Raw genomic sequence first — 25,514 nt, forward strand, 5'->3', positions numbered from 1 at the left:
ACCAATGCAACAGAGCGACCAAACAAAATAACACATGTGATAAACACGCCAACATGCTCTCACCAACACAACAGACTAACAGAGCAACCAACTGAAACTACACCTGTGATAGGCACACCAATATGATATTTCACTCTGCAGGACTGGAAAATGTATGTTCTTTGGCTTGCAGTTATATCGGATCTTTTTTTTGTCTTAGAGTTATATCAGTTCTTCTTTGATGTGGAGAGATTTTGTAATATTAAACATCCTGACCACATAAGAATTGAGTTGATGAGTTCATAATATTTTGACCAAACCTGAGGCAGGGTGATTTCCTCTTATAAATTGATCTTCATGAGTTTATAAATTGACGTTTTTGTATTTTACTGAAAGGTTCATGCTGCTTAGTTTCCAGGTTGACTTTTTAATTTGCCAAATTGTTAGCGGAAATATGTATACTTAAGTAGTTACCAATTGCATCGACCAAGACACTTCATCCACTACCTTACTCTGATCACAATATCAGAAACTAGGGTTCATTGTAGATATTTACTTCCTGATGTAGCCATTTTGTAAAATAGTAGTAGCATAAGATCATCTGTTTTTACTTTTCCCTACTGAAAACAGTCTGTTGTTTTTAGCAACCACTGTACATGTTCAGAACTTCACATGTTAAAACATGGATAGCCATTAAACCATTGTCTTGCTTAATTGAGGAAATTGGCCATTTTGCTTATCTACCAATTTGCGTATTCATTTTGCTCTATGAATTTCTTTAGTATGTCAATGTTTTCTTTCAGATGTCGTTTATTTGTCAATAATTTCCGCTAATACATTTCAAAATTAATGCATTAAGTGGTCGTATTATTCACAGAGAACCTTGGTTCTTTTCCTTGGTCCAATTGTGTTGTGTTTGCTTAGCTGATCACAATTCGAACTAGGCCAAATATAGTTTGCTTCACACAAAAAAAAGTCCTGACAATTTTCAAAGGATATGGCTTCAGGTCTTGCAGCTCTATTTTCTCACATGACAAGATTCATCGAGCTACCACATAATTTTCAAATAACAATGCTGAAACAGCGCAACAATACAGATCAGGTCCAGGCAGCACCTAAAATAGAAAAGGTAAGAATACAGATCAGGCCCACAAAGCCGTGGAAATGGCTGTGCCAAGCTCAACATGCCCATCAAACTACTGTGGCACCTTTCATAGGGATGAAAGACTAAGAATACCACCGAAGCCACAAGTGCCCTACTGAAGGTCCCCACTCAAGCAAGGAGCAATGCCGTCTGCGGACCCATCCTTGCGACAGAATGCGTCCAAAGAATATCATAAGCATTCCCTCATCTGACAAAGAGGACAACAATGCATCTTATTGACGAGCTTCACGCCGACTATCACAGCAAAGTACGGCTAACTTTGGTAATCAGCTGAACTGTCGTTCTGAACCACCAAGCTCTCCATCCACTACAGAGCACCATAACCACAGAATCACCACTCTCACCTGATAGCCCATATATATCAGGATATGCTCTGCTTTTGTCATCTGAATTTTGCTACTCTATAGATAATCGGTACATGGCACCAAGTATCTATCGATGACTAAGAATCATGTAGTATGTAAATGTAGCAAAACCAAAGAATGTACTATGTAATGCATATCTATATCTTACGATACTTTCTGTTTATATCCATATCAATAAGCAATTTTCTGCAATGATCTGTCCATGTTACTGAGTAAAATCTAACATACAAACTACAATCATTTCGTCGTATATAAAATAGTCATTGATCTTACAGCATACACAACTATAACTGAAACATGTTAATCCATAGACCTTCTACCTATCAGTACTATGTGTAATTTTGTGTATCTGAAATGAATGAATCTGTCAAGAGTTGCCTCTCTTTTATGAATTTTTATGTTGCTTTTTACTGCTATTGCAAGTATATAGAAAGCGTTGACACAAATGAAGTGTTGCTTTAACTCGATGCTTTTGCGAATGGTGCTTCCAGGTTCCCCCATCACATAGATTGTGATTTCAATCCTCTAAATTTAGATCCCTTGCATATGTGTTGTTGTTGTTGTTCTGTTTTAATCTCCAATTTTCAGTTGCCAATCACGGTACTAACAAGGAATTTCACCAGATGAACAAAATAATGTCGTATTTCAAGGCATTATAACTGTTCTATATCTCTGGCCTTTGCTCTTCGTTTTATTTAGCACAACAATTTTGGTTCGAATTTAAGCACTATCTACCAGCAATGAAGGGAAACAAAACTCTTGGGATGCAACATGAAAAGATAGCATACCAGCCACGGACGACTGAATTCATGCTTGCTCGCGCTTATTCTCATCGGCTTGCAATTCCCCACATCTCTTTCTACAACAACAGGAATATAGAGCCGCATCAGCACCACCTCCCGCCCCGGGCCAGCAAGGTGCCTACGCTGACAGAAGCCAGCCTCAACACCTGCAGCAAGGTGCCTACTCTGGCGGAGGCTAGCCTCAGCACCTGCAAAGTGGAGAACGGCCAGCGGCAGGGCCGACCTTGAAGATGTTGGAGGGCATGTTGTATATAGATCCTACGGCTGACCTCCCCTGCCTTCTGCCTAAAAACATGTAGAAACGTGTGAAAGCACCCCCCAGATGGCGTCGCTGGCCATGTACCGACAGACTATTAGCACTAATTCAGCTTAATAACATTTTACACACAAAAGTCCACGGGCGCGGCGTGCGCTGCGCCATCGCCTCCTAGTATCTTATAAAGCCACTACCCACTATAAGCATTTACTATAATTTTCTCTGGATTCTCGTGAGGCCACGCCAGCTGAATGGTTCTACCCTACTGGGCACTGGCCCTCTCAAGAAAATGCCGCCTTCTCACCTTCTTGCCTCTCTATGATTGTGTTACAAGAATGTGCTATAAATTCTGCTGCAACGCGGGACATCTCCTAGTTAGGTTAGTGAAAAGTGGCACGGTACTAACCATTAGTTAACCCGAGGAAAAGATCACAGCATTCCATAGTAGACAAGTAAAAAAGCAATGGACTCTACACAAGATAGAGAATTTTATGACAGGGTGGTATTGTTAACCCGAGGAAAAGATCACAGCATTCCATAGTAGACAAGTAAAAAAGCAATGGACTCTACACAAGATAGAGGGTGGTATTGTTGGGAACTAAGCTGTTCAAATGCTGGAGTAAATAAGTACAGAGTAGCAGGTCTGTATAGTAATAGACATGTAAACCGATACGAACTTTAGGTCACAAAGTAACACAATTAAATAATCATGCACCAATACAACAAAAGTATAATGTGGACAATCTCACTGAGTCGGATAGGTTCTAGAATAATTCAACTGTAACCACCTTTAAATCCTGGCAACGCCGGGAAATCTTCATTTTGAATACTGAATTCCTGGTTTTGTTGAACAATAGTGTTAACACCAACTCCTTGCTTCCGTAGTGATCCTGCAATTTAAAGAGGTTGGCAAAGCATCCTCCAGAATTTGGGGGAAATATTCACAGTTTTCCAGCATTTAGCATTACCATATTGTCCTTGCGGCCCACCAGCAGAACTAGGTCGGCCAGTCAACTGGGGAAAATCATTGATGTCGAATGGAGCATTGTCACCATGGTCATGTAGCATCCCCATAGAACCTAGAGAATTATTACCACCTTGCATTTGGTTCTGGGATAATGAACCTCCAGACGATGGATATGAACTTCCAATCATACTAATTAGTTGAGATGATCCTGGTTTCAGAGACAAATAGAAACAAAAAAAAAAAGCTGAATAAGGAACTTCAATAGGAGAAAATAATGCACTGTATAGTTCTTGGTCATTCAATCTCACAGAACTATAACGATTGTACAAACTATAAACAAGTTTTTATTTCAACCCAATTGCTTTCATGAATTTTAATTGGAACTATCACAAAACAGAACAATGTTAAGGAAAAGGTGATGTTTCAATTAGTAAGAGAAGAGATTTTGGGTATCCAACATACGGCTGGAAAATAAGAACATCAATATACCAGAAACTAGGCACTATGATAATAAGTTGGACTTAATATTTAAGGTCAAAACTGTAGTTTCTATAAGCTGGCATATATTGTACCGAGAGCGAAAAAATGCATATTCCTCCAGATAGGTAGTGGTGTTCACCAGGCTTTACTTTCATGGCAGACATGGCAACCAAACTTTAACATACACGCTTCCTGAGTTGTTCCAGAATTAAATGAATAACAAATTCAAACTTGTTTATTGTGGGGCGATTGTTCGGGGGAAGATTGTGATTGTTCAGAAGCTATCTTTTCTTTTCACTGCTTCATTGTTGCACTTGCAGAAACGAATTTTTCAGTATACCCAATAGCACCACATGGTTCAATATTTATTAAGAATACCTACTGTGTTTTATAAATAAAAAATCCAAATATCAATATATCATAAGGGATGTTGAGTGCTTACTTTATGCCCAACTTTTTTTGCCAGGATATGGTAAGTAGAGACGCTGAACAAAGACTTAATATAGCAGTGGTTAAAATTTTAAACAAAGATTTAATTTAGCAAGGGTTAAAACATGTTATGAAGTAGGCAATGCAGTTAGTAGGAGCTGAACAGAGAATCAGTATAGCAGTGGTTAAAAGTTAAAACATGGTAAAAATATAATAGTTCGAGCAACAAATTAAGCATGATGACATGGATATTTGTAACCTTTTTCATGTAGTAGTGAAATAAACTACACCTACCTTGCGGAAGAAGGCCATTCATCATCCTGTTGGATCCTTGCACATTTAGACTTCCACTCCCGGTATTCCCACCAAAATTCATGCGTGACGCGATACTCGGCACCGACAAACCACCAGAGCTCATATTTCTTCCAATGTTACTCCCGCCCACAATATTTCCCACAGAACTTGTAATACGTGGACCCAAGTTTCCTAAAGCTGGAGACGCGGACATGCCCGGAACAGAATTCCGATTGACACTGTTGCCCAAGTTTGAGGATAAGCCTTGAATGGTACCACCAATATTCATGCCACTACTATATGCTTGACCTCCACCAACATTCATTCCTCTACCACCGACACCTGAATGTGCATGAGGAATCTGCAAAGAAATAGTAACGGTCATCGTCTTCCACGCACAAAACCACGGAAGGAGTATATGTTATAATTTCAACCAACAAAACTATTACTTAGATTGCATAATCCACTAAACTGCAGGTTCATGCTGTTCGCAGTACAGAAAAAAAAATACTACTGCATCCCCAATTCTCCATAGTCCATAAAGGTGGGCATTCGAACCTGAGACATGGCACCTGGAAGGTTGTTGGAAGCAAATCTCCCTGAAATGCTCCCTCCAGTTTGCTGAACCCCAGAGGATGGAAGGCCGCTCATTGCAGCATTCCTTTGAGCAAGCGATCCAGGCATATTTGGAAGATTGAAATTTCCATGAATGTTGTGCAGACCTGAAAAGGGAAGAAAATCATAAAAGATGACAGGTTTCGTAATGGATGTTGCACTATGTCAACGCAGTAACCGATCTAGTGTATTTTAAGCTCACCAGAGTGATGGAAACCTTGAAGTGATCCAGATTGGCCAGAAAAGGATGCTGTAAATGGCCGTCCTGTTGAGTCTGGAAGATTTGATGCCGAACTGTTAAGATTTGACTGCCAAAGAAAAAAAGTTCAAGTTATCCAAACAAAGAATAATACAGACTACTAACGTGGCAAGTTATACTATTCAGAAAAGCATAACCACATTGACATAAATAGCAACCAGTCAAAGTTAAATCCCACCTGCCTACTATAGCTCATTTAAGGGTGATAAGGCAAAGAAAAAGAAGCATAGTGCTATCTTAAGACAATCGATGAATACATCAATCAACAGATTCCTCAAAAGCAGACTTAACTATTCCTGACTACTGAGTAGGAGATATTTATCAAGTGTTGAAAACTGAAGTACCCATCCATTGTCCAACTGCAAACAGTTACTAGGTAGGTACAGCTAGAATAAGAAAAATGCTGGTGAACGCATCGTAATCCAGTAGCACGTACGTTGAGCAAGCCTGACATTGTGATGACAAACAAAACAGCAAGTCAGCAGTAGGGAGCGCCTGAAGATTGTCCACAGAAACTGCACGACGACACAGTGAACCCTGCCAGTCTGAAACGGAAACAGATGTATATATAAGCAGGCCATGACAAGATAAACATATGCAGGTTTCAGCAGTCCACACACAAGACACGTGGATCTCCAAAAGCCTGCTGCGCAAGGCTTCGACGGGCATAATTCCCAACAGATGAGTTGCTGAGCCGTGTAAACAATTGAATAACTGTGGCTGGATGCTGAATTCAGCGGCAGGCAGTAGTTCAATTGGTTGAATCCGGGTTGCGGCTCAAGAGCCAGTTTGCAGAAAGTAAACAAGTGGAAGCCTGTACCTCAAATTGCTGTGCGGAGGAGCGGCGGCGACATGGCAGAGGGGGGGTGTGCGGGGGTGAGCGGAGAGAGAACTCGGAGGATCGGCGGCCGGCGGAGGAGGAGGAGGAGGTCGGAGCCGCGGCGGACGACGTCGGCAGATGACGGCGGCGGACGGATCTAACCCTAGGGCTCGGGGAGCGTGCGTGCGATGCGGAAGGGAGTGTGTCGGACCGTCTCTTTCTAATTTTCAGCTAGCTGATTTGCCATCAGTCAGATGAGATGTACTATGGCCGTTTGATCTGACGTGAATCACGACGCGCTCGAGGTTATTTGTCTCAGCGGTTATTGTCTCAGCTGTCCTGGGTTTTCTTTGGGGCCTGGGGCCAAACTAGAACCTGGGCCCATCATATATAAACAAAAAAAACTTCACTTCTTGTCTTTGAATTCTTTGGATAGTTTACTTTTTATTCCAAAAGGTATTTTTAGTTTAAAATAAACCTTAAACTCTTAAAATAGTCCACTTTTCATCTTTCTTCGGCTGAGTTGAAGAAATCGTTGGCGTGAAAAGAAGAAACAGTGAATCAACCGAGAAGAACAAGCTAGCTGAAATGTGGAACCCAACATCTTAATGCAAAAAAATTGAAACCTGCGTGTCCTAAAACCAGTCTCTCGCTCGGTTTTTTCCCCTCCCAATTCATTTAAAGCGTTGTGTCACCAATAATTGCTTGCTTTATCTTGGGTGAAGACGAAGATCTATCGGAGGTCTGGGCTCGCGATCTGGCCGGTGTGTTGAGTTCTGCAAGGCCCCGCCGGCAATTGTAACAGTGCTTTTATTGCCTGGAGTTTGCTGGATCGGTGGTATTCGGTCGTGCGCACCCATACTTTTATTCCGACCGTTTGGTCTGGAGGGAGAAGCGCAAAGCTCTTTTCTGTGTTGACACCAAGTGACAGTTGATCCATGGTGAAGTCAGAAGAAGAGAATATCATGAAGGTCGAATTGGAGGACTAGCTAATGGAGGTTCAAGTCTTTGCGCTGTTGAGGGGCTTGCTTGGTGTTCCGGACTTCACAGCAGTGGTATGGAAGTGGGGGCGGCAGCACATGTGAGTTTCGGAGTCTTACCTTTCAGGGTGAAAACCCAAGGTCTGGCCTTAACTGGTTGTGCCTAGCAATGTCCTAGTTGAAAGCATTGTTTTGAGAGCAAAGACTATCTTCAGGGTGAAAACCTAAGATCTTTGATCGGGCGACGACGGCGCTGGTGCACTATTCCCTTCTTGGAGGCGTCACTTTTGAAGAGTCTGATTTTCAGGTATTGTCTTGGTGGTGGTTGTATTACTGTTGCTAGGGCTGTGATGCTGTAGCGGGACTTTTATTTCTTAGTTTTTTTTCTTTTTTTGGTTGTGTACATCTGTAATGTTTTAGGGCATTGCGTTGTTGCAGAGGCTGGTGTAATTAGTATCCTTCGATATTAATATATTTCCTTTGTCGAAAAAAATGCATCTGGAAAAAATGTTCCACCCCAAATATTACAGTCTAACCTCACACGTTACTTTAGAAGATAGGGTAAATGTGCCCGTAATAAGAAAAACGATAGGTTAAATGAAGACTTTCTAATATTCGCAATGGACCAAGCTACTTCTAGGGATGCAGATCAATTAATCTTCCCCTCGCTTTGGAAGTGTTTTATGTTGCTGACCCAGGGGTAAACTTGTGTAATTTATGTTCCTTTATTATCTGTAGCCACTGTGACCTTTCTTTCTCTGGCTCTCTCGTGTTCTCCAGTTCGTATAATTTGGACATCCCTGTCAAGATTTATGATTTTACCACCTGCCAACGAAGTGTGGTTCACAACGATCCAGTTCACGCTGCATCATATGCGTTTACTGTCGAGTGTACTCGTGAAGAATTATGATTGTTGCTTGCTCCAACTTCAGTTCAGTTGTCACTGCCTGGAAGGAGAAAGAGTTGGCGGCGCAATTGAGTGCATTAACGTGACTCACCATCTCATTTTCTAATGTTCAGTTCGACAGGTGCAACAATCTACACCATATTATGTTGGACCTCATAACCAGTGCAGGTGGGTATATATTACACTCCTAGCTAGCGATTGATACAAAGGCCAAGCGATCGAAGACCAACGCTGCCATAAGATGAGTGTTGAGATGAGTTTTTGAGAGTAATTAAGAGCGATGCAAAGTGTAGATATGCAATGGGCGTGGGAGGTGTCGGTAAAATATTGGCCACGCAGACCATTTGTTGCATCACAACGTGGACGATACTCTCTGAACAGAACGAGCCTCTCAGACGAAGAAATGGATACGTGTCATGCAAAACGATGGGCCGCGCGTCATGACTAAGGCCTGGCGTGACTTCCACTCCATCCTCTCTTGCTTCTCAGCCATGGGTGCTATATCGACGAGCTTCAACAAGTAGCTGGCAACCTTGCCGCTGCTATCCATGGCCGCAAGGGCGGCGCCTCTTCAACCTCCGATGTGGAGGCCTGAATCAGCTCTGTCGTGCTCCAAATCATCTCTGTGCGAAGTGATGCGTTCCCCGCATGGAGGTGATAGACCGCGGCAGCAAGCTCTCGCCGAAAAGGGCTCCGGAGCAGCTGGCTCTGGTTTCTCGGCGGCGATGCCCGGAGGATGCCGGCGATGTGTGGCAGAAACACCGATGGACTAGATTGCTTCGATCTAGTTTTTTGTAGGGTGTTTTCTGTAACGTGTAGGCCTCTATCTTCAAATATTAGGTTCTTTGAGCGAGTATTTGCAAGGGCTTACTGCAATTTGTAATCCTGCCACTTTAATGGATTTCTCTCAGATCTTCCGGACCCCTCTCGTGTGCAAAAAAAAAAAAGATTGAGCCGAGGCTGAGAACGTGGTGAACTGATGATCAACACTTACTCTTTTCTGCCCGAAACTTTTGTGGAGAAACTATGGGTTTTTGGTGCGCCCTACCGGCTACCGCCCTCTTTCTATTCCAGCGAGAAGAGAGAAAATGAACGGCGACACGCGGCGGACCGGCCTTACAGGAACACGTGGCTCACTTAGAGAACAAACGGCAGATTAAAGTAGATGAGAAAAAATTTAGTCCTCTAAACGGTGGCCGGCAGAACCGATCCAAAAAACTGCTGGAATTTTGGGCATTTGGCCTTTGGCCCATGGCCCATTATCAAATTCTGAAACTCACATGGCCCATTCCAATAATCAGTGGCAGCACTAGTGGGGGCTAAAGTTTAGTCCCACATTGCTAGTTGGAAGAGAGTTGGAGTGGTATATAAGGTGGGCTGTTATAGTCCTCGTAAGTGAGTGAGAAGAGAGAGAGCCCTCGCGCACTCCTCCTCCTCTGCCGCCCGCCTCGCCTCGCCACGCCACGCCTCGCCTCGTCACGACGTGCCGCGGGTTGCGGGAATCTCGCCGAGCCGAGCTTATCTTTTTGCTGTTTGAGAAATTAATTGTGTAATCAATTTTGAGTCATTAGCGGACGCGTTACTCAGCCGTTTTGCCTTCCGGTTTATATAAGCGCGGACGCCAACCCTAGTCTATACCGCGTACGCATATGCGACTACCTGTTTCCAGTTCATTGCGTCGCCGCCTTCGTCTTCCTCAACCCGTCCGTCGACGTGCACCGACTGCCCGGATAGTAGGCCTCCGGAACCCTGCCTCTCGTGAACCTGTACGGGTGAGGGGCAATCAGGTTTTTGGGGAGCGCTCAGGCGCGACTACTGGTATCACGACGTCATCCTCAGACGACGAGTTCCTCCACACCGACAACTTCTTCCCGGACCTCAGCGACTTCTTCGACAACCTCAACATGGGCGACAACGACGCTGCTGTGAAGTATGTGATCTTATCGTTCCTCTTCCAGTTTCTGTTAGAGTTTCTTCTTCTAGTTTCTGTGGTAGATGTGATCGGTTTATCTTGTTTAGATCTGATCTGTTCATCTATCTTACTAGTCTGCACGATTAGTTTATTTTTTGTTTTCATATTCATGATCTATCAATTACTTGTACGGATTATTTCATATGGATATTTGCTTATATATTCAACAATCCAAAAACCTGATTATAGGCAAATCAATTCAAGCAGCGTTGCTGCCGCTACTCGACCTCCCCTCTTTGATGGTATGCATTACAAGAGGTGGCTCACAAAGGCAGTTCTATGGTTTACAAACCTAGGTTGTTTTAGCGCCACAGATGCTAGACCTGAGGGGCCTCTCTCTGCAGAGGAGCAGGAAAAGTTTGAGAAGGTCGACGCCATGTTTAAGGCGGCCTTGTTCAGCGTTCTTGGGGACAACATTGTTGACCCGTACATGGCTTTCGACCATGGTAAAGATGTGTGGGATGCGCTCGAGGCCAAATTTGGGGTCTCGGACGCTGGCATTGAATTGTATGTCATGGAGCAATACTATGACTACAGGATGACTGATGAGCGCTCCGTGGTTGAGCAGGCTCATGAGATTCAGTCACTTGCCAAAGAACTCGAGTAGTTTAAGTGTACCTTACCGGACAAATTTGTGGCCGGTGGCATTATTGCCAAGCTTCCTCCTTCGTGGAGGAACTTTGCTACTTCTCTGAAACATAAGAGACAAGAGTTTTCCGTTTCGGATCTCATTGGCTCGCTTCATGTGCAAGAGAAGGCGAGAGCAAAGGACACACGCGCTCGTAGTTTTGAGGGAGGTTCTAGTGCCAATGTGGTACAGAAGAAAAACTTCCAATCTCACAAGTATAAGAATAAGAATAATGGAAAAGGCAAGTTTGACGAGAAGAACAAAGCCTCTAACTCAACCAACTTCAAGAGGAAGACTCCTTATAAGAAGAAAGGGAACCGCCATGTTTGTGGCGCTCCCGGACATTGGGCTCCTGATTGCCCGAACGCCATGATCGGCGTGGGAACAGCGGCAAGTCCGCAAATGTTGTTATTGGTGTTGATACCGAGATGAAGGACGTTGGGTACGGTACTTCTCCTACTGTCCTTTCAGTATGTAATTCTCCTGATTGGTGGATAGACACCGGAGCCAATACACATGTATGTTCTGATGTCTCCATGTTTTCTTCTTATCAGGTCGCAAGGACTTGCTCCGTGCTGATGGGAAACGGCTCACGTGCTTCTGTTCGTGGTGTTGGTACGGTGGATCTGAAGTTTACTTCAGGAAAGACCATCCAGCTGAAGAATGTGCAGCACGTTCCATCAATTAATAAAAATCTCGTTAGCGGATCGCTTTTATGTCGAGATGGTTTTAAGTTGGTGTCTGAGTCCAATAAAGTTGTAATTTCCAAGTGTGGACAATTTGTTGGAAAGGGCTATGTGTGCGGAGGCTTGTTCCGCTTATCTTTGTCAGACTTATGTATTCAAATTATTAATCATGTTTGCAATGATAGTGAGTCCGATATTTGGCATTCACGACTTTGTCAAGTTAATTTTGGGTGCATGACGCGGCTAGCGAATATGAATATAATTCTAAAATTTGCTATTGTCAAGAAATCCAAGTGCCAAGTATGTGTGCAAGCTAAGCAACCACGTAAGTCTCACAAGACTGCGGAGGCAAGAGACTTGGCACCGCTGGAGCTTATACATTCGGATCTTTGTGAAATGAATGGTGAATTGACAAAAGGAGGGAAAAGATACTTCACGACTTTAATTGATGACTCTACTCGATATTGTTATGTGTACCTCCTGAAATCTAAAGATGAAGCTCTTAATTACTTCAAAATCTTTAAAGCTGAAGCAGAAAACCAACTTGATCGAAAGATCAAGCGGCTAAGGTCTGATCGTGGTGGAGAGTATTTTTCCAACGAGTTTGATTCTTTTTGTGCGGAACATGGTATTATCCATGAGAGGACGCCTCCCTACTCACCTCGATCAAATGGGGTGGCCGAAAGAAAGAACCGTACTCTAACCGATTTGGTTAACGCCATGTTAGATACATCGGGTCTATCCAAGGCATGGTGGGGGAGGCGATATTGACTGCATGTCATGTCCTAAACCGTGTCCCCACAAAGAACAAAACCATTACCCCGTTTGAGGAATGGGAAAGGAAAATGTTGAAACTCTCTTACCTACAAACTTGGGGCTGTATGGCGAAAGTAAATGTGCCAATACCCAAGAAGCGCAAGCTTGGACCAAAAACCGTGGATTGTGTTCTTCTGGGATATGCATTTCATAGCATTGGCTACAGATTTTTGATAGTAAATCTGAGGTATCCGACATGCATGTTGGTACAATTATGGAGTCGAATGATGCGACTTTCTTTGAGGACATCTTTCCTATGAAAGAAACGTCTAGCTCATCAATTCAGGAGATGCCCAGTTCATCTACTCAGGAATCATTTCCTGAACCTACTGATACGTCTCAAACGTATCTATAATTTCTTATATTACATGCTACTTTTATGACAATACACACATGTTTTATACATACTTTACATCATTATTATGCATTTTCCGGCACTAACCTATTAACGAGATGCCGAAGAGCCAGTTGTTGTTTTCTGCTGTTTTTGGTTTCAGAAATCCTACAAAGGAAATATTCTCGAAATTGGACGAAATCAACGCCCAGTGTCTTATTTTTCCACGGAGCTTCCAGAAGACCGAAGAGCATACGAAGTGGGGCCACGAGGGGCCGTAACCATAGGGCGGCACGGCCAGCATGGGGCCCGCGCCGGCCTATGGTGTGGGGCCCCTGCGCCGCCTCCAACTCTGCCCTTCTGATGACGCGTAAAGCACACGCCCGTTGGGAACCCCAAGTGGAAGGTGTGATGCGTACAGCAGCAAGTTTCCCTCAGTAAGAAACCAAGGTTTAATCGAACCAGTAGGAGTCAAGAAGCACGTCGAAGGTTGATGGCGGCGGGATGTAGTGCGGCGCAACACCAGAGATTCCGGCGCCAACGTGGAACCTGCACAACACAACCAAAGTACTTTGCCCCAACGAAACAGTGAGGTTGTCAATCTCACCGGCTTGCTGTAACAAAGGATTAGATGTATAGTATGGATGATGATTGTTTGCAGAAAACAGTAGAACAAGTATTGCAGTAGATTGTATTCGTGTAAAATAATGGACCGGGGTCCATAGTTCACTAGAGGTGTCTCTCCCATAACATAAATAGCATGTTGGGTGAACAAATTACAGTCGGGCAATTGACAAATAAAGAGAGCATGACAATGCACATACATGATATGATGAATATTGTGAGATTTAATTGGGCATTACGACAAAGTACATAGACCGCTATCCAGCATGCATCTATGCCTAAAAAGTCCACTTCGGGTTATCATCCGAACCCCTTCCAGTATTAAGTTGCAAAACAACAGACAATTGCATTAAGGTAAATGTGATGTTGCCACCCGGTGGCAATACCACCCCTCTCAATGCTGTGCGATTGATCATCAAGATTCGGATCGATCTCTGGCTCTCATTTCTTAATTAGTCTAGCTTTTGCAAATTACCTGACACACGGGCAGGCTGAGAGCAGTCATGTCGTCAGACTAAGCAGTGCACAGTCATACGTGAATCGATGCACTGCAAATGTTCTCGCACAACATATCGTTGTTGTCTTCATTCAATAAATTACATGCCACAAACATGTGGTGATGTCAGCTGCTTGGTTCTGCTATTCAATACAAATTAATAAACAAGCTGAATATGGGTCGATTGCTTTAGAGTAGTTGTCATGATTTATGTGTGCAGTTTGGTGGCACTGATAGGCTCCATACTTAAGTGGTTGTTTGGATTAGCAGTCTTTGGTGAAGATAGTCAGGGAGCCCGCCGCCCGCGCTGTCCTTGAGAGCCGGCGCCGAGGGACTCGAGGAACAGGATGACCTGGGTGTTGTAGGGGATGGGCCGGTGAGGCTGCACATACAGGAGACGTCGAAGAGGATGCTGTTGATTCTACTCCCGCTAGCTAATTTCTTATTAATTCACCTGAAGCATATTTTCTGTAGTATGCTCCACTCTCGATCAGCTGTTCTCAGTTTCTCTCTTTGGTTTGCTTATTTGATGCAATTGCTAATTGTGTTTTTGACCGTACGTGTGGGCGCATCGACTGGAGTTGGAGCTTGGAGGCCAGTCCATGGTCGCCGGGTTTTTTAGTTGCTTGATCGCCATTTCTTTTGTACAGTAGTTACCTGATCGCCGGAGAAAAAGCAAGACTACCAAAGAGAAGGATTGAAGAACTTCGTCGAGTGTGAATTCGCTGGCCGGCGTGGGTGTGGAACTGCGTCGTTGCAGCATGCTCGTCGTGATCAGCGCCGGGAATATCCATCACGCGGCACCCCTCGTGCGCCAATATGGACGCCCTGCTCACCGGCGTCCCGGCGGTGCCAAATCGACGACAGTATGGACGCCCTGCTCACCGGCGCCCCGGCGGTGCACGTCCTCGAGGAGCTCCACGGGCTAGAACTAATCTTGTTATTTAGTACTAAATCATGTCTATGTTTTAGTTAGCTACATTCGTGGGCTGCTGAGCAGGAGCAGCTGAGTCGCGTGCAGATCATCGTGGAGAAAGAAATGGGAGCAATTAGTTGAGACTTGAGACTTGGTACTGTTCGTGGAATCCACTATATTCGCCAATTGTGTGTTCTTTGCTTGGTTCATGAGTGTGTTGGTTGTGAGCGTGTTTCTTGTGAGCTTTCACATGTGTGCGTGTGAAGAGAGATTGTGAGAGGTAGAAGAAGAAGATAGAGCTGCAAGGTGTAGCCTCAACACACGTCCATGGCTCCCCGCTAGAGTGCTACTGCTCCAGTCTTCGAGTCGCCGCCCTTCGTGCGCTGCACCTTGACTACCCATGCCTTACTCACGCCGCCGCCGGACGCACAAAGGCCGTCGTTCACGCAGCTTGTGACGCTGCGGCTACTTTTGGGTGCGTCGTACTGCTCACTAGGTAACCTCAGCGGCTGTTACTACTTACTACGGGCTGGAGGCCTAGAGCTCGATGTGCCGTCTCCCTTCACGCTTGTGTCGCCACAGCATGGCCCGGGCAGACCTGCACTTCGACCTGGCCTTCTTCCTGGCCAGCCGCGTTCAACCCAAATCACACAAAGTTTTGGCGAAATGAACAGCGTATGCATGCATGAAGCACTCAACATGTTAGCATAGTCTGACATGCATGTAGATCATGAGTACGGGCTATGCATGCATTTATTCGCTGTATTTTTGCACGTGCAACAGCTGAAATAAGCGGTCAGCTCGCCGGGTCTCGCGCTGCATGGCTCTGCAGGCCCTGACACTTCAAGCATATAATTAGGTTATAAACCAGTTTACCACACGGCGAATGAGTTGTAACTGCATCGCTGTGGACATCTGGCAGCGCAAAAACGAATCTCCATCAATTCATCCTACGGCAGCCAAAGGGGGGACATTGCCACCCGGTGGCAACAAATCCACACTCTTGCATTAAGTATGGTGCGTAATGTAATCAATAACTACATCCTCGGACATAGCATCAATTTTTTATCCCTAGTGGCAACAGCACATCCACAACCTTAGAACTTTCTGTCACTGTCCCAGATTTAATGGAGGCATGAACCCACTATCGAGCATAAATACTCCCTCTTGGAGTTAAGAGTAAAAACTTGGCCAGAGCCTCTACTAATAACGGAGAGCATGCAAGATCATAAAAAACACATAGGTAATAGATTGATAATCAACATAACATAATATTCTCTATCCATCGGATCCCGACAAACACAACATATAGAATTACAGATAGATGATCTTGATCATGTTAGGCAGCTCACAAGATCCGACAATGAAGCACATGAGGAGAAGACGACCATCTAGCTACTGCTATGGACCCATAGTCCAGGGGTGAACTACTCACTCATCACTCCGGAGGCGACCATGGCGGTGAAGAGTCCTCCGGGAGATAAATCCCCTCTCCGGCAGGGTGCCGGAGGTGATCTCCAGAATCCCCCGAGATGGGATTGGCGGCGGCGGCGTCACAGTAAGGTTTTCCGTATCGTGGCTCTCGGTACTGGGGGGTTTCGCGACGAAGGCATTAAGTATGCGGAAGGGCAACGCGGGGGGCCACACGAGGGCCCCACACGCCAGGGCCGCGCGGCCAGGGGCTGGGCCGCGCCGCCCTGTTGTGGCGGCGCCTCATGGCCCCACTTCCTTTCCCCCTCGGTCTTCTGGAAGCTTCGTGCAAAAATAGGACCCTGGGCGTTGATTTTGTCCAATTCCGAGAATATTTCCTTTGTAGGATTTCTGAAACCAAAAACAGCAGAAAACAGCAACTGGCTCTTCGGCATCTCGTTAATAGGTTAGTGCCGGAAAATGCATAAATACGACATATAATGTGTATAAAACATGTAGATATCATTGATGCGTGTAGTTGACACGTCCGTTGGGAACCCCAAGAGGAAGGTGTGATGCGCACAGCGGCAAGTTTCCCTCAGTAAGAAACCAAGGTTTAATCGAACCAGTAGGAGTCAAGAAGCACGTTGAAGGTTGATGGCGGCGGGATGTAGTGCGGCGCAACACCGGAGATTCCGGCGCCAACGTGGAACCTGCACAACACAACCAAAGTACTTTGCCCCAACGAAACGAGTGAGGTTGTCAATCTCACCGGCTTGCTGTAACAAAGGATTAACCGTATTGTGTGGAAGATGATTGTTTGCAAGAAAACGAGTAAAACAAGTATTGCGATGAGATTGTATGCGATGTAAAGAATAGGACCGGGGTCCACAGTTCACTAGAGGTGTCTCTCCCATAAGATAAAAGCATGTTGGGTGAACAAATTACAGTCGGGCAATTGACAAATAGAGAGGGCATAACAATGCACATACATGTCATGATAAATATAGTGAGATTTAATTGGGCATTACGACAAAGTACATAGACCGCTATCCGAGCATGCATCTATGCCTAAAAAGTCCACCTTCAGAGTTATCATCCGAACCCCTTCCGGTATTAAGTTGCAAAACAACGAGATAATTGCATTAAGTATGGTGCGTAATGTAATCAATAACTACATCCTTAGACATAGCATCAATGTTTTGTCCCTAGTGGCAACAAGCACATCCACGACCTTAGAACTTTACGTCACTCGTCCCAGATTCAATGGAGGCATGAACCCACTATCGAGCATAAATACTCCCTTTTGGAGTTAAGAGCAAAAACTTGGCCAGAGCCTCTACTAATAACGGAGAGCATGCAAGATCATAAACAACACATAGGTAATAACTTGATAATTAACATATAGTATTACAGATAGATGATCTTGATCATGTTAGGCAGCTCACAAGATCCAACAATGAAGCACAATGAGGAGAAGACAACCATCTAGCTACTGCTATGGACCCATAGTCCAGGGGTGAACTACTCACTCATCACTCCGGAGAGCGACCATGGCGGTGAAGAGTCCTCCGGGAGATGAATCCCCTCTCCGGCGGGGTGCCGGAGGAGATCTCCGAATCCCCCGAGATGGGATTGGCGGCGGTGGCGTCTCGGTAAGGTTTTCCGTATCTTGGCTCTCGGTGATCGGGGGTTTCGCGATGGAGGCTATTTGTAGGCGGAAGGGCGAGTAAAGAGGCGGCACGAGGGCGCACACCATAGGTCGGCGCGGCCGGGGCCCGGGCCGCGCCGCCCTGGTGTGTCGCCACCTCGTGGCCCCACTTCGACTCTCCTTCGGTCTTCTCGCAAGCTTCGTGGCAAAATAGGACCCCGGGCGTTGATTTCGTCCAATTCCGAGAATATTTCGTTACTAGGATTTCGAAACCAAAAACAGCGAGAAAACAGAAGCGGCTCTTCGGCATCTTGTTAATAGGTTAGTTCCGGAAAATGCACGAATATGACATAAAGTGTGCATAAAACATGTAGATATCATCAATAATGTGGCATGGAACATAAGAAATTATCGATACGTCGGAGACGTATCAGCATCCCCAAGCTTAGTTCCGCTCGTCCCGAGCGGGTAAAACGATAACAAAGATAATTTACGAAGTGACATGCCATCATAACCTTGATCATACTATTTGTAAACATATGTAATGAATGCAGCGATCAAAACAATGGTAATGACATGCGTAAACAAGTGAATCATAAAGCAAAGACTTTTCATGAATAGTACTTAAAGACAAGCATCAATAAGTCTTGCATAAGAGTTAACTCATAAAGCAATAAATCAAAGTAAAGGTATTGAAGCAACACAAAGGAAGATTAAGTTTCAGCGGTTGCTTTCAACTTATAACATGTATATCTCATGGATAATTGTCAACATAGAGTAATATAACAAGTGCAATATGCAAGTATGTAGGAATCGATGCACAGTTCACACAAGTGTTTGCTTCTTGAGGTGGAGAGAAATAGGTGAACTGACTCAACATAAAAGTAAAAGAAAGGTCCTTCAAAGAGGAAAGCATCGATTGCTATATTTATGCTAGAGCTTTTATTTTGAAAACATGAAACAATTTTGTCAACGGTAGTAATAAAGCATATGAGTTATGTAAATTATATCTTACAAGTTGCAAGCCTCATGCATAGTATACTAATAGTGCCCGCACCTTGTCCTAATTAGCTTGGACTACCGGATCATCGCAATACACATGTTTTAACCAAGTGTCACAATGGGGTACCTCCATGCCGCTTTGTACAAAGGTCTAAGGAGAAAGCTCGCATTTTGGATTTCTCGCTTTTGATTATTCTCAACTTAGACATCCATACCGGGACAACATGGACAACGAGATAATGGACTCCTCTTTAATGCATAAGCATGTGGCAACAATTATTATTCTCATATGAGATTGAGGATATATGTCCAAAACTGAAACTTCCACCATGAATCATGGCTTTAGTTAGCGGCCCAATGTTCTTCTCTAACAATATGCATGCTCCAACCATTAAGGTGGTAGATCTCTCTTACTTCGGACAAGACGGACATGCATAGCAACTCACATGATATTCAACAAAGAATAGTTGATGGCGTCCCCGAAACATGGTTATCGCACAACAAGCAACTTAATAAGAGATAAAGTGCATAAGTACATATTCAATACCACAATAGTTTTTAAGCTATTTGTCCCATGAGCTATATATTGTAAAGGTGAATGATGGAATTTTAAAGGTAGCACTCAAGCAATTTACTTTGGAATGGCGGAGAAATACCATGTAGTAGGTAGGTATGGTGGACACAAATGGCATAGTGGTTGGCTCAAGGATTTTGGATGCATGAGAAGTATTCCCTCTCGATACAAGGTTTAGGCTAGCAAGGTTTATTTGAAACAAACACAAGGATGAACGGTGCAGCAAAACTCACATAAAAGACATATTGTAAACATTATAAGACTCTACACCGTCTTCCTTGTTGTTCAAAACTCAATACTAGATATTATCTAGACTTTAGAGAAACCAAATATGCAAACCAAATTAGCAAGCTCTAGGTGTTTCTTCATTAATGGGTGCAAAGTATATGATGCAAGAGCTTAAACATGAGCACAACAATTGCCAAGTATCAAATTATCCAAGACATTTTAGAATAACTACATGTAGCATTTCCCGATTCCAACCATATAACAATTTAACGAAGAAGAAACTTCGCCATGAATATTATGAGTAAAGCCTAAGGACATATTTGTCCATATGCAACAGCGGAGCGTGTCTCTCTCCCATACAGTGAATGCTAGGAACCATTTTATTCAAACAAAACAAAAACAAAAACAAACCGACGCTCCAAGCAAAGCACATAAGATGTGACGGAATAAAAATATAGTTTCGGGGAGGAACCGGATAATGTTGTCGATGAAGAAGGGGATGCCTTGGGCATCCCCAAGCTTAGACGCTTGAGTCTTCTTAGAATATGCAGGGGTGAACCACCGGGGCATCCCCAAGCTTAGAGCTTTCACTCTCCTTGATCATATTGCATCATACTCCTCTCTTGATCCTTGAAAACTTCCTCCACACCAAACTCGAAACAACTCATTAGAGGGTTAGTGGACAATAAAAATTAATATGTTCAGAGGTGACACAATCATTCTTAACACTTCTGGACATTGCATAAAGCTACTGGACATTAATGGATCAAAGAAATTCATCCAACATAGCAAAAGAGGCAATGCGAAATAAAAGGCAGAATCTGTCAAAACAGAACAGTCCGTAAAGATGGATTTTATTGAGGCACCAGACTTGCTCAAATGAAAATGCCCAAATTGAATGAAAGTTGCGTACATATCTGAGGATCACGCACGTAAATTGGCTTAATTTTCTGAGCTACCTACAGGGAGGCAGGTCGAAATTCGTGACAGCAAAGAAATCTGAAACTGCGCAGTAATCCAAATCTAGTATGAACTTTACTATCAAAGACTTTACTTGGCACAACAAAACTCAAAAATAAGATAAGGAGAGGTTACTACAGTAGTAAACAACTTCCAAGACTCAAATATAAAACAAAAATACTGTAGTAAAAACATGGGTTGTCTCCCATAAGCGCTTTTCTTTAACGCCTTTCAGCTAAGCGCAGAAAGTGTGTATCAAGTAACATCAAGAGATGAAGCATCAACATCATAACTTGTTCTAATAATAGGATCATAAGGTAACTTCATTCTCTTTCTAGGGAAGTGTTCCATACCTTTCTTGAGAGGAAATTGATATTTAATATTACCTTCCTTCATATCAATAGTAGCACCAACGGTTCGAAGAAAAGATCTTCCCAATATAATGGGGCAAGATGCATTACATTCAATATCCAAGACAACAAAATCAACGGGGACAAGGTTATTGTTAACCATAATATGAACATTATCAACTCTCCCCAAAGGTTTCTTTTTAGCATTATCAGCGAGATTAACATCCAAATAACAATTTTTCAATGGTGGCAAGTCAAGCATATCATAGACTTTCTTAGGCATAACGAAATACTTGCACCAAGATCACATAAAGCATTACAATCAAAATCATTGACCCTCATTTTAATGATGGGCTCCCAACCATCTTCTAGCTTTCTAGGAATAGAAGTTTCAAGTTTTAGTTTCTCTTCTCTAGCTTTTATGAGAGCATTTGTAATATGTTTTGTGAAAGCCAAGTTTACAGCGCTAGCATTGGGACTCTTAGCAAGTTTTTGTAAGAACTTTATAACTTCAGAGATGTGGAAATCATCAAAATCTAAAGCAATGGGATCATCATCCCCAATGTTGGAAAAAAATTCAGCAGTTTTATCACAGGCAGTTTCAGCAGTTTTAGCAGTTTCAGGTAATTTTGCGCTTTGCACTAGGAGTAGAAACATTGCCAACACCAATTATTTTACCATTAATAGTAGGAGGTGTAGCAACATGTGAATCATTAGCATTGCTAGTGGTGGTAATAGTCCAAACTTTAGCTACATTTTTCTCTTTAGCTAGTTTTTCATTTTCTTCTCTATCCCACCTAGCACGCAATTCAGCCATTAATCTTATATTCTCATTAATTCTAACTTGGATGGCATTTGCTGTAGTAACAATTTTATTTTCAATATCCCTATTAGGCATAACTTTCGATTTCAAAAGATCAACATCAGAGGCAAGTCTATCAACTCTAGAAGCAAGGATATCAATTTTATCAAGCTTTTCCTCAACAGATTTGTTAAAAGCAGTTTGTGTACTAATAAATTCTTTAAGCATGGCTTCAAGTCCAGGGGGTGTGTTCCTATTATTGTTGTAAGAATTCCCATAAGAATTAGCATAACCGTTACCATTATTATAAGGATATGGCCTATAGTTATTACTAGAATTGTTCAGATAAGCATTGTTGTTGAAATTATTATTTTTAATGAAGTTTACATCAACATGTTCTTCTTGGGCAACCAATGAAGCTAACGGAACATTATTAGGATCAACATTAGTCCTATCATTCACAAGCATAGACATAATAGCATCAATCTTATCATTCAAGGAAGAGGATTCTTCAACAGAATTTACCTTCTTACCTTGTGGAGCTCTTTCCGTGTGCCATTCAGAATAATTAATCATCATATTATCAAGTAGCTTTGTTGCTTCACCAAGAGTGATGGACATAAAGGTACCTCCAGCAACTGAATCCAATAAATTCCGCGAAGAAAAATTTAGTCTCGCATAGAAGGTTTGGATGATCATCCAAGTAGTCAGTCCATGGGTTGGGCAATTTTTAACCAAAGATTTCATTCTTTCCCAAGCTTGAGCAACATGTTCATTATCCAATTGTTTAAAATTCATTATACTACTTCTCAAAGATATAATTTTAGCAGGGGGATAATATCTACCAATAAAAGCATCCTTGCATTTAGTCCAGGAATCAATACTATTCTTAGGCAGAGATAGCAACCAATCTTTAGCTCTTCCTCTTAATGAGAAAGGAAACAATTTTAATTTTATAATGTCACCATCTACATCCTTATACTTTTGCATTTCACACAATTCAACAAAATTATTGAGATGGGCAGCAGCATAATCAGAACTAACACCAGAAAATTGCTCTCGCATAACAAGATTCAGTAAAGCAGGTTTAATTTCAAAGAATTCTGCTGTAGTAGCAGGTGGAGAAATAGGTGTGCATAAGAAATCATTATTATTTGTGGTTGTGAAGTCACACAACTTAGTATTTTCAGGAGTGGCCATTTTAGTAGTAGTAAATAAAGCAAACTAGATAAAGCAAATGCAAGTAAACTAAATTTTTTTTTGTGTTTTTGATATAATGCAGCAAACAAAGTAGTAAATAAAATAAAGCAAGACAAAAACAAAGTAAAGAGATTGGGAAGTGGAGACTCCCCTTGCAGCGTGTCTTGATCTCCCCGGCAACGGCGCCAGAAATTTGCTTGATGCGTGTAGTTGACACGTCCGTTGGGAACCCCAAGAGGAAGGTGTGATGCGCACAGCGGCATGTTTCCCTCAGTAAGAAACCAAGGTTTAATCGAACCAGTAGGAGTCAAGAAGCACGTTGAAGGTTGATGGCGGCGGGATGTAGTGCGGCGCAACACCAGAGATCCCGGCGCCAACGTGGAACCTGCACAACACAACCAAAGTACTTTGCCCCAACGAAACAGTGAGGTTGTCAATCTCACCGGCTTGCTGTAACAAAGGATTAACCGTATTGTGTGGAAGATGATTGTTTGCAAGAAAACAGTAAACAAGTATTGCAGTAGATTGTATGCGATGTAAAGAATAGGACCGGGGTCCACAGTTCACTAGAGGTGTCTCTCCCATAAGATAAAAGCATGTTGGGTGAACAAATTACAGTCGGGCAATTGACAAATAGAGAGGGCATAACAATGCACATACATGTCATGATAAATATAGTGAGATTTAAGTGGGCATTACGACAAAGTACATAGACCGCTATCCAACATGCATCTATGCCTAAAAAGTCCACCTTCAGGTTATCATCCGAACCCCTTCCAGTATTAAGTTGCAAAACAACGAGACAATTGCATTAAGTATGGTGCGTAATGTAATCAATAACTACATCCTTAGACATAGCATCAATGTTTTGTCCCTAGTGGCAACGAGCACATCCACAACCTTAGAACTTTCCGTCACTCGTCCCGGATTCAATGGAGGCATGAACCCACTATCGAGCATAAATACTCCCTCTTGGAGTTAAGAGCAAAAACTTGGCCAGAGCCTCTACTAATAACGGAGAGCATGCAAGATCATAAACAACACATAGGTAATAACTTGATAATTAACATAACATAGTATTCTCTATCCATCGGATCCCGACAAACACAACATATAGTATTACGGATAGATGATCTTGATCATGTTAGGCAGCTCACAAGATCCAACAATGAAGCACAATGAGGAGAAGACAACCATCTAGCTACTTCTATGGACCCATAGTCCGGGGGTGAACTACTCACTCATCACTCCGGAGGCGACCATGGCGGTGAAGAGTCCTCCGGGAGATGAATCCCCTCTCCGGTAGGGTGCCGGAGGAGATCTCCAGAATCCCCCGAGATGGGATTGGCGGCGGCGGCGTCTCAGTAAGGTTTTCCGTATCGTGGCTCTCGGTACCGGGGGTTTCGCGACGGAGGCTATTTGTAGGCGGAAGGGCAGGTAAGAGGCGGCACGAGGGGCCCACACCATAGGTCGGCGCGGCCAGGGCCTGGGCCGCGCCGCCCTGGTGTGTCGCCACCTCGTGGCCCCACTTCGACTCTCCTTCGGTCTTCTGGAAGCTTCGTGGCAAAATAGGACCATGGGCGTTGATTTCGTCCAATTCCGAGAATATTTCGTTACTAGGATTTACGAAACCAAAACAGCGAGAAAACAACAAGCGGCTCTTCGGCATCTTGTTAATAGGTTAGTTCCAGAAAATGCACGAATATGACATAAAGTGTGCATAAAACATGTAGATATCATCAATAATGTGGCATGGAACATAAGAAATTATCGATACGTCGGAGACGTATCAATCATCAATAATGTGGCATGGAACATAAGAAATTATCGATACGTCGGAGACGTATCACCTTCCGCCTACTTAAACTCTCCGTCCCGAAAACCCTATTACCGCGAGCCACGATACGGAAAAAGTTCCAGAGATGCCGCCGCCGCCAATCCCATCTCGGGGGATTCAGGAGATCGCCTCCGGCACCCTGCCAGAGAGGGGAATCATCACCGGAGGGCTCTACATCACCATGCCCGCCTCCGGATTGATGTGTGAGTAGTTCATCCTTGGACTATGGGTCCATAGCAGTAGCTAGATGGTTGTCTTCTCTTCATTGTAACTATCATGTTAGATCTTGTGAGCTGCCTATCATGATCAAGATCATCTATTTATAATGCTACATGTTGTGTTTGTTGGGATCCGATGAATATTGAATACTATGTCAAGTTGATTATCAATCTATCATATATATGTTGTTTATGTTCTTGCATGCTCTCCGTTGCTAGTAGAGGCTCGGCCAAGTTGATACTTGTGACTCCAAGAGGGAGTATTTATGCTCGATAGTGGGTTCATGCCTCCATTGAATGCGGGACGAGTGACAGAAAGTTCTAAGGTTGTGGATGTGATGTTGCCACTAGGGATAAAACATCAATGCTTTGTCTAAGGATATTTGTGTTGATTACATTACGCACCATACTTAATGCAATTGTCTGTTGTTTGCAACTTAATACTGGAAGGGGTGCGGATGCTAACCCGAAGGTGGACTTTTTAGGCATAG

The 25,514-nt window shown here is 43.4% G+C and overlaps 1 protein-coding gene and 1 non-coding gene across 2 annotated transcripts; one reads left to right on the top strand and one right to left on the bottom strand.

The window, feature by feature from the left end:
- Positions 1–3,153: 3,153 nt before the first annotated feature.
- LOC124680582 (probable NOT transcription complex subunit VIP2) lies at positions 3,154–6,143 on the bottom strand. Its single transcript, XM_047215648.1, has 6 exons — positions 6,049–6,143; positions 5,556–5,661; positions 5,297–5,460; positions 4,739–5,099; positions 3,537–3,743; positions 3,154–3,458 (listed from the first exon to the last, which is right to left on the bottom strand). Exons 1-6 carry the CDS (start codon positions 6,064–6,066, stop codon positions 3,343–3,345), a joined length of 972 nt encoding a protein of 323 aa, XP_047071604.1. The 5' UTR covers positions 6,067–6,143; the 3' UTR covers positions 3,154–3,342.
- Positions 5,556–5,633, top strand: LOC124680584. The gene has a single exon (XR_006995528.1). It is a non-coding gene; the product is annotated as a small nucleolar RNA snoR35 (small nucleolar RNA).
- Positions 6,144–25,514: the final 19,371 nt, after the last annotated feature.

This window comes from Lolium rigidum, unplaced genomic scaffold (genome assembly GCF_022539505.1).
Source record: "Lolium rigidum isolate FL_2022 unplaced genomic scaffold, APGP_CSIRO_Lrig_0.1 contig_20309_1, whole genome shotgun sequence".
Taxonomy (NCBI): domain Eukaryota; kingdom Viridiplantae; phylum Streptophyta; class Magnoliopsida; order Poales; family Poaceae; genus Lolium; species Lolium rigidum.

What these genes read in the sequence shown, in the direction of transcription:
- LOC124680582 (XM_047215648.1), bottom strand. An exon ending in TCAAGGTTTCCATCACTCTG is followed by an intron (nt 5,461 to 5,555) that starts GTGAGCTTAAAA and finishes TTCCCTTTTCAG; the next exon opens with GTCTGCACAACATTCATGGA. An exon ending in TTCCAGGTGCCATGTCTCAG is followed by an intron (nt 5,100 to 5,296) that starts GTTCGAATGCCC and finishes ATTTCTTTGCAG; the next exon opens with ATTCCTCATGCACATTCAGG.